Below are 10,070 nucleotides of genomic sequence, written 5' to 3'. Positions count from 1 at the left end.
CCTATTTAAAAGCATCTTCAAATTCTGTATGTCACAAAATTTATTTTCATACATTTATATCCCGTCATTCACACCCTCAGAGGGGAACAACTGGCAACCATTAAATGCCAACCACAACAATAATAAAACAATTACAATTAATACAATTAGTTAAAACATCCATTATAAAATATCATTTTAAAAATTACACCAGTTCAAAGTCATAGTCCAGAGTCTGTCCATTGTCAGTCACCTAAATCATTCCCATTAATTATTACTCTGACTAGTGCTCAAACGCTTGGTCCCACAACCATGAATTGAGTTTTTTCATAATGGACAGAAGGGAGGGGGCCAACCTGATTTCATTAGGGAAGGAGTTCCATAGATGGGGACCATCACTGAGAAGGCCCTGTCTCTCGTCCCCACCAATTGCACCTGCGAGGGTGGTGGGATCAAGAGTAGGGCCTCTCCCGAAAATCTTAACCTCCGAAGTGAACCATTTTGTTCCTGTTCTCTTCCATTTATACTAGATTGAAATAAACTGATCTGTGGAGTGGGTATAAAAACCTGCTGTGATGGAAAATATTCTGGTATAAACAAATACATGGAATTCAAAAACAAAATCAGAAAAAGGAGGAACAAAACTTGGGACTGTCTGATTTTTGGATACACCATTATGCTGAATTTTAAAAATGGTCTCAAAGGCTTTACTTCATACACATTTCCTGGCCTTATCAATTAATGTGGTTCCTTCTTCCCTCCCTCCCTTCCTCCCTTCCTGGCTAGGCAATGGAAAGGAAAGCATGAGGCGCTGGACAAATAAAGACCTTGGCCAAAGGTCCAGGGACGGAGCAAGCAAAACGATAGGGTACTTTGGGCTCTCTTAATGGTCTGGACTACAGCTCCCATGGCTGAGGTTAACTAGCACCGCAGCTAAAGGGGACCCATTCCTGGTGAACCATATGCCAAAAAATTGCTAGGCCAGGACAGAGAAACACACTCACCAAGTTGAAGACAAGCTACAGAGGTATATTCCATTTGGCCAAAAGGGATGCAAGTACAGAAAAATTGCTTCAAAGGTACAAGCATAAACATATAGAGAAATACAAGATATCTTATACAGTTCTGATAACTATTCACCCACTGCAGGGGACTTCCCACCCTCTCTCCTGATTGGCCAGAAAAGAGGCTGGCTAGGATCCATGCCAGGATTGGCTGGGAGCGGGAATGGCAGCTGGACCAATCAGTTACAGAGGTCCCCCCCCCCCCCCCCGAGGGTACAGTCTGGGAAAATAAAGGATTTCTTATCATGTCAAAAGATAATCGAGAACATACTGCAGGTTGCTTCTTATGTGAGAGAATTGGCAGTCTTTCAGAGACGTGGCCCAGGGAACACCCAGATGTGTTATCATCCTGTGGATGGCTTCTCTCATGATCCTGCATGGGAAGCTAGGGCTGAGAGATGGGAGCTCACTCGTCTCACTGATTTGAATCACCAACCTTTAGATCAGCAGTTCAGCCAGCAGAAGTGTTTAACTCATTGCACCACTGCAGGTAAAGATATGAAAATGGGCCTCTGATGAGCTCAAATGTCTAGTTCTGTGTCAAACCAAGATAGGAGCTTTAAAAAACAAAGGTGTAAGACTCAAGGGACAAAGGGTGATGATCTCTATAATCAAGGTGTCAGAACCCTGCTACTAGAGCCTGGATGTGGCTCTGAGTTTCAGGGTCACTGACATTGATAAGACACCTGCGTCCCAGGACTCGGAGGAGAAACGGCTGATGGACTTGGCGGGGAATTTGCGCGGGGTTTTACTGAGCGGGAAGAGACTGTTCAAATGAGGGGGAGGGTATATAAAGGAGGGTTGGCCGGAGCCTCCCATTCTTGGCTTTTCTGATGTTCATGTTTCCTACAGTAAAAGTTCCTGGTGATACCACAAAGAGTCTCGTGTGTTCATTCAGGAGCGGCTGTGGTGAGCTGACACTAAGCCAAGAATACGGACACCATCCCGCTGTAGCGGTGAGGTGTAACATGCAAGTGGAGGATGAAGAGCTCTTGGGCGCCGGAGGAGGAAGGTCGGAAAGGGCCACTCCCGAGACGGACGCTGAGTTCCACCAGCTGGCGGCCCTGGCGTCATCCACCGCTTATGCCCAGCCAAATGGGGTAACCCAGAGGCGCGGAGTGGTGCGGGGAGATAGCACCGGAGGAGAGGAAGGTTCACCTTCCCCAGGCCCGCAAAAGATGGTGTTTCTGGAGGAGAGGATGTCGGCGATGGAGACCACCCTGGCAGTGATGTCGAGGGCGATGGAGCGCCTGGCGGTTTTGGCGGAGCCGGAGCGAGGAAGGGAACTCCGGGCTAGCTCAATGTGGGACGTGAGCATGGGAAGCAGCCAGGGCTTTGCAGACCTCCCAGCACCGAAGGGAAGGGAAATGCGAAAGGAGCCCGGTGCCCGGCCCAAGATCCAAACGAGCCTGACGCGGGTGGAGGAGAGTGACGACGAAGGGGAAAAGCCTCCGAGAATCCCGGCTACGCTCCCAACTGAGACCCTGGTGCCCCTGGCGAATGCCGGGCGTGGCACAGGACAAAGGGAAGCAGCAGCGAGGCCCACTGGCCCGCAAGGGGGCTTGCGACGGGCGGAGGATTGGGGATTGCCACCACAGGGACCCCTACCGAGACGAGAGGAACTAAGGATCGAGTTTGGGGGAGAGTCCTCTGAACTGGATTTTTTCCTGACCACGGTGAGGGGCTATATGGAGGACAATGCCCACACTTTTAGAACGGAATCCAGCCGGGTACGGGCCATTGGTGCAGTGTTGAAGAGGGGAGCGGCCAGCTGGTACGTTCAACTACACGCGCGGCGCGACCCATGTCTGGGGTCACTCCGACGCTTTATGGGGGCCCTGGAGACCCGTTTCCGAGATCCACTGGAGCAGATCCGGGCGAGGGAGGAGTTGAAGACCGTCTCCCAGGGGCAGAGGTCGGTATCTGAGTATGCGGAGGAGTTCCAATGCCTCGCTGAAAAGGTGCCGGAATGGTCTGCAGTGACAAAGATAGAACTCTTCAAAGAGGGGCTCAGGCGGGAGATCCTCTCCTGGGCGGTGCATCGTGATGAGCCTGACACACTGCGCGGATGGATTCAGCTGGCGGGGCGCATCGAGACATCGCTGGCCCAGGCGAGGAGGCACCGAGGAGGGCTACAGCAGCGGCCGCAGATGAAAGAGGGGAGCCGGAAGGAGGGATCAACCCCAGCCGGGAGGAGAACGGAGCCGACAGGGAACGTGAGCACCAGCAGGAGGGGCTGCTTCGTGTGCGGCCGTTTGGGCCACAGGGCTGCCGAGTGCTGGCAGAGAAAAGGGGAAGGCGGAGGCCCGCCCAAACCAAGAGCCGTGGCAGGGAAACGCGCCGAGGAAGAACCACCGATGAGGCACCACTCGGGGGGGTTGGTAAGTCAGGACAAAGCCATGATAGTGGTCCCCATTCAGCTGGAAAGTGGCAGCAAACAAGCAACCTGCAAAGCATTTGTGGATTGTGGATGTTCCAGGAACATCATCTCCCCTGAATTAGCCGAGGGATTGGGATGCGAAAGAACGAACCTAGAATCCCCAATAGCTTTTTCGCAGTTGGACGGATCCACAGCATCGGGATCATTAGCTAAGTACAGTGCCGAAGATGTAAAGTGTAAGATAGGGAGTTGGGAAGGAAAGGTGTCATTTGTGATATCACAAATAGCCAGCTATAATGTTATACTAGGCATGCCATGGCTGGGGCAGGCCAACCCGCAAATCAACTGGGAGGATAAGAGCATGATCTTCAGGATGAAGTTGGAAGGAGGGAGCCAGGAAGTGGAAAGGGAGCCGGGGAAAAGGGGGGAGGAAGACTCTATCAGGATAGCAGAACTGGCAGATAAATTACCCCCAGAGTATCGGGATTTTGTGGACGTATTTGATGAGAAGGAAGCAGACAGTTTCCCACCGAAGCGGAGAGTTGAAGTGAAGATAGAGCTAGTCCCAGGAGCAGAGCTTCCTAAGGCAAAAATATACCCAATGTCGGCTAGGGAAAAGGAGGAACTGAGAAAATACATTGATAAAAACCTAGCGAGGGGTTTCATAGAGCCTTCAAATTCCCCTCTAGGGGCGCCTGTGTTGTTCAGGCGCAAAAAGGACCAAACGCTGAGGCTCTGCATTGACTACAGGGGCCTGAATGCAATCAGTTCTGGAAATAAATACCCCCTACCTTTAGTGAAGGACTTGATCGCCCAGTTATCGGAGGGACAGATATTCACTAAATTGGACTTAATTGAAGCGTACCATAAATTGCAGATTAAACCAGAGGACAGGTGGAAGACGGCCTTCTCCTGTGCATTCGGATTATTCAATTATCGTGTGCTCCCTTTCGGTTTGTGCGGCGGAGGCGCCGCGTTCATGCAATTAATCAACGAAGTGTTGCATCCATTGTTGTACAAGGGAGTCTTTGTTTTTTTAGATGACATATTGTTAGTATCTCGGACTAAGGAGCAACACATAGAACTAGTCAGGGAAGTCCTGCAAAAGTTGAGAGAAGCAAAACTGTATGCGAAGCTTGCCAAGTGCGAGTTCAATAAAGACCAGATAGACTTTCTGGGGTATAGGATTTCCTCCCAGGGAGTGGCGATGGACCCTGCGAAGGTAGAAGACGTGAGGGGGTGGGAAGCCCCCAAAACACGGAAGCAGCTGCAATCCTTCCTAGGGTTCGCAAACTTCTATAGAACATTTATCAAGGACTTTGCGCGCCTCACTTTGCCATTAACGGATTTGTTAAAGACTAAAGGTAGGGGAGAAACAGCCAAAGTGAAGGCCCCAGGGGCCAAACTGACCTGGACAATAGAATGCCAGGAAGCTTTCGAAGCCCTTAAAAAGCGTTTTACTGAGGAGCCTGTCCTACAGCACCCTGATATGTCTAAAGCCTTTGTATTACATTGCGATGCGTCAGACCGGGCATATGGGGCAGTTCTGCTACAGAAAGACGAGGGGGGGAACCTGAAGCCATGTGGCTATCTGTCAAAAAAGTTTAGCGATACAGAAAAAAACTGGCCGATTTGGGAGAGAGAAGCCTTAGCGATTCTAAAAGCACTAGAGTGCTGGAGACACTTCCTGGAAGGAAGTGGAACACCGTTTGAGGTGTGGACTGACCATAGAAATTTACAGTATCTAAGATCCCCTCGTAAACTATCAGCGAAGCAAATTAGATGGGCCCAATATTTCAGCCGTTTTGATTTCAGACTCAGATTCTTCCAGGGGAAACATAATATACTCGCTGACGCTCTCTCTCGGATGCCTCAGCACGGGGGAGGAATTCAGGAATCTGAAGGGAGTATTTTTCTTGATAAGCAATGGGGCCTGGCAGTACTAACTCGAGCACAAGCGGCCAAAGAAAACAAACGTACTGCCATTTCCACGGGGGGAGGAGAAATATGGGAGGAAGAGTTGAAGCGAGCGTATGGAATGGACAAATGGTTACAAACAAACAAAGAAAAGGGAGAATTGTGTGGGGATTTGGTGTTTGTAAATAAGAAATTGTATATTCCTGAATGTTTAAGACGAGAAATGTTAAGGAAGTACCATGATAACAAGGGTGCGGGTCATCTAGGCCCCACCAGGACTATTAAACTGTTGGCCAAACAATGCTGGTGGCCCGGAATGAGGAAAGACGCCAGGGGATACGTCACGCAGTGTGAATTATGTGCAGAGGGAAAAACACCACCGGGGAAGCCCCAGGGGCTATTGCAGAAGGTGGTGGAGCCCATGAGGCCATGGGAATGCGTAGCCATGGATTTTGTAGGCGAACTACCCCCCAGCAGAGGCCACAGATACATTTGGACAATATTGGACCTATTCTCAAAACAGGCACACTTTGTGGCTCTGCCAAAACTTCCTTCAGCTGAAAAACTTGCTGATTTGTATGTGAAGCATGTATATCGCCTACATGGGTGTCCCGACAAGATAATTAGTGACCGGGGAGTCCAATTTACTGCAAAATTTTGGGGAAAATTCTTACAGCTGTTAGGAGCAGAAAGGAACCTGAGCTCGGCCTTTCATCCCGCGACCAACGGGGGGGTCGAACGTACCCAACAGACACTGTGCCAATTCTTAAGGATGTACACCAATTATAGACAGGATGATTGGGCGGACCTTCTTCCGTTTGCTGAGATGGCTTTTAACGGGGCCGTACATTCGGCCACAGGTCGTGCCCCATTCGAAATAGTATACGGACAGGAGGTGGCACCTTTCCCCAGGCTACCCGAGTGGAAGGAAGGGGAGGGCCAGACCGACGAGGAATGGCCGGCCAAAATCAAGCAAGGGTGGCAAACCGTGGTAGAGGCATTGCGGGAAACACAAAAGAAGTACAAGCTCTTTGCGGATCGTAGGCGCCGAGAGGGGGACAAATTGGGCGAAGGAGATCTGGTTTGGCTGAGCACAAAAAACCTGAAATTGGGGTTCCCATCCAAGAAATTGGCTCCACGCTATATAGGGCCATTCAGGGTAGCAAAAAGAATAAACGAAGTGACCTATGAGCTGAGGCTACCAAAGGACCTAGGAAAGGTACACCCGGTATTCCATTGCAGCCTGTTAAAAAAGTATAAAGGAACTCTGGACAGCGGAGAACAATAGTTGTGTTTAATCTTTTCCTTCCAGGACGAAGGGGAGGAGGACGCCATGTCAGAACCCTGCTACTAGAGCCTGGATGTGGCTCTGAGTTTCAGGGTCACTGACATTGATAAGACACCTGCGTCCCAGGACTCGGAGGAGAAACGGCTGATGGACTTGGCGGGGAATTTGCGCGGGGTTTTACTGAGCGGGAAGAGACTGTTCAAATGAGGGGGAGGGTATATAAAGGAGGGTTGGCCGGAGCCTCCCATTCTTGGCTTTTCTGATGTTCATGTTTCCTACAGTAAAAGTTCCTGGTGATACCACAAAGAGTCTCGTGTGTTCATTCAGGAGCGGCTGTGGTGAGCTGACACAAGGTCTGAGTCCAAAATAAAGGAGCTCTATGAATATATATACTCTGAGCTTCGGTTTTTGCAGGCAGCAATCTCTCAGCTTCAAGTGAACCATAAAGCTAGACAAACAGGTTTGAATTTCTCTAGGCTGAAAAGAAATCACCTATTTCTGCATGCACATGAACAATGAAACTCACAACAACCCTGTGATTCCGGCCATGAAAGTTTTTGACAACACAATGCCTTGGCTTGCAAAATCGCCTAGGCTTGCAAAAAGGCCCAGAAGGTTTGTCCACCCTTCCTGTCCATGAAATCTCTCAGCAGGGAGGTGAATGTCTCTGAGCTTATCTGGTTATATTTTGGTAAAGAAGTTTATGCATTTTTATATATGAATATACACAATACACAGAAAGATAAAAGTTATACAGAAAGTCATGAAGAATACATACAATTTATTAAAGGGTTAGATATGATAGAATTTAGGGATTTATAGCAGTTGCTGGTTCGGCCTTGATCATTCGATGCTTTGAACCTGCACAAGTCTGGAAATGGTTTTTTAAAAAGGGAAAAATCATATATTTATTTCTTAGCCCTTGGTGAACTATAAATCTTGGAGAGGGGGTGTTACTGTGGCTTGATAATACCATATTCCCTTATCATTGCAAAATTAAGCATCTGGGGAGATGAAGGTTTCCTGACTTGGAGTGTGAAGAAAAGGTAACAGATGAAAGGAAGTAAGATCAACAACACCCCAGATAACCCATGCAAATTTGAAGCCCCAGTATCACTGCATTTAATTTTGCAATTTTCATGATACTAGAAATAAGTCACATTCAGTGGTGATCTACAGCAGCACCTTTTCTTATCACTTTAAAACATGGTTTCTCAAAGCCCCTTTTGAAGCAAAAGTTTCTTGTGGGGCCCAAAAAATTGTTTATAAATATTATATTATGTATAATGTATATATATATTAGGTCTGTGATATCAATAAAAAGCATGTTTCAATACTCATTACAAAATTAGGGCATGGGGGAAAATTGCTTCTAAAGTGTTTCTGAAATTGGACGGGATCTATATCATAGCTATAATGAGTTAAGTACTTTTTTGTTACTTTTTGTTAAGAAATTAATTGTGCCAATGGGGAACTTCAGGGGCATATTTCTCCTATTGGCATGAAACTTGTTACAATTTTAGAACATATTTACCACTGTTAGCCCATCAAGTTTCAGAATATTTCACTCATCCATGAATTTTGGGGGAATTTTCAAAGTTTTTACAAACAACTTTTTAAAAAAACTTCAAGAGCTATTGCCTTGAATTTTCTATACATTGACACAAGATAACAGGGATCATTTTCCCCAAGTTTCAGAAATATTTGTACATCTACTAATTTTTGGATTTTTTTAAATTTTTGACAAAAGGTTTTTTAAAAAAAGCCACAACAGCTATATCATTGAATGTTGCACATAGAACTTCCATTTTGAGATTTCTTCCCAGCCCAGAACTGATTTACTTACTGGTATTGAAGTATTAGTCAGTCTTGTCTTTGCAGATTCAACCATTTATTGGAACTCCGGCTGCTGCTAGGAGGGAAAACATTCTGCTTTCCTCTCCTAATTATGAGAGCTATTAATTTTAAGAGGAATGGCAGCCTTTTTGGCTTCCCCTCACTTTTCCTTAAAATGAAACCAATTTTGATACATTTCTGAGCATTACAGAATTCAAATGAAAAAGTATTGGGTGTGTTTTGATTCTTAAGTTTTTGTGTAGGTGCCCTCCGTGTTTTTAATATCTGTTTAATATATGAAGTTTACGAATTACATACGATTTACTAATTAGAAACAAAATTTTGCACACTCCTAATGTGTATCAAGCATGGGACAGGCCATTGACAGATGGATGGAGAAAGTTTGTGTGAACTAATTCACACAGTGCAAAAAAAGAAAAAAAGAAAACGAGAGAACAATACAATATTTAAAACGAAGAATTTTAACCAATATAAGCTTAACAGTATTTCTGTGGAAGACCCCTGGAGACATCCAGTCCAACAAAGTGTGTGTATGTGTGCATGCCATCTGCCAGAAGCAGCAGTTTCTACCAGGACCTCCCTCTCACTCAGCTCTGGCAAGCCTGATAGGAGGGATACTGTGAGAAAATGAGAGGGAGTAAGATCCATTGAAGGCAGTATGTGTTACATTGAGTAGACATGTACTGGATTGTAAAGCAGAAAACTGTAAAGGACAGGTGATTGAGAAATGAGTATTGCTCCCCATTTTCATTGCTGTGTTCTCATGTTGGACTGCTCAAATGTCTAACAAATTCCCCTAAATACTCCCATTTTAAGAGAACTGGTACAATGAGAATGTGCTCTACAGACCAGAAAAAGACTCTATGAAAAGTAATATGGACAGCTACATTCAAAATGAAATAGTCCATCTCCAAGTTGCTATAGCATTCCTCCTTCTCTACTACCACCACCACTACTACTACCACTACTAAATGCATTTGGTTAGATTCTCCCACTGTATCTGTGGCTTCAGCTGGTGCTGCCTTCGAGGAAGTTGCCTCAGCTCTCTATATTTATAGGATCAGGTCTGCTAGCCAATCTAATGCTAATGATACAAACAAGCAGTATTTATTGATTTCTCCTCCACCCCTTAAATAAATCCCCAGTGTGTCTCTTCATGCAGAATGATGCCATTTGCTATTTACTGAGAGGGGTTAATAGAACAGGAGACCCTTTCCCCCTCGTCTCTTCTTCTCTGTAGACTTATAAGCATTCCACCCCCTTCTCTTCAGTTTGTTTACGCTTCTCTATGCAAAAATTGGATGAGCTATTGGAAAAACAGAGGTGTTTGTATATTTGAAGTTCAGAAAAATCAGCATTCAGGTCTATATTGCATTTCCTTCTCCAGTAAGCATATACACTAGGGATTGTTTTCTTCATTTAAAATGTTTTCTCCTCTGTTGTTCGGAGCATCTCAAATAGAGGCTAAAGACCTCTTCCCACTTTAGATCCAAATAGGAAAAAAAGGGCTTAGCCGCAGCCAATTTTTAATACATCTTAGCCTGTGATTTTTAGCAATTTATTTTTATCTTGTGTTTTTTTACTT

General features: G+C 46.0%; 1 protein-coding gene across 1 annotated transcript; it reads left to right on the top strand.

Moving 5' to 3' along the window:
- Nucleotides 1-1,661: 1,661 nt before the first annotated feature.
- On the top strand, nt 1,662-6,934 carry LOC134293753 (uncharacterized). Its single transcript, XM_062962307.1, has 2 exons — nt 1,662-3,424; nt 6,653-6,934. The coding sequence occupies exons 1-2, from the start codon at nt 1,877-1,879 to the stop codon at nt 6,692-6,694; spliced, it is 1,590 nt and encodes a 529-aa protein (XP_062818377.1). The 5' UTR covers nt 1,662-1,876; the 3' UTR covers nt 6,695-6,934.
- The last annotated feature ends 3,136 nt before the right edge of the window (nt 6,935-10,070 follow it).

This window comes from Anolis carolinensis, chromosome 1 (genome assembly GCF_035594765.1).
Source record: "Anolis carolinensis isolate JA03-04 chromosome 1, rAnoCar3.1.pri, whole genome shotgun sequence".
Taxonomy (NCBI): domain Eukaryota; kingdom Metazoa; phylum Chordata; class Lepidosauria; order Squamata; family Dactyloidae; genus Anolis; species Anolis carolinensis.
This window is presented reverse-complemented; position numbering and strand designations above follow the sequence as displayed.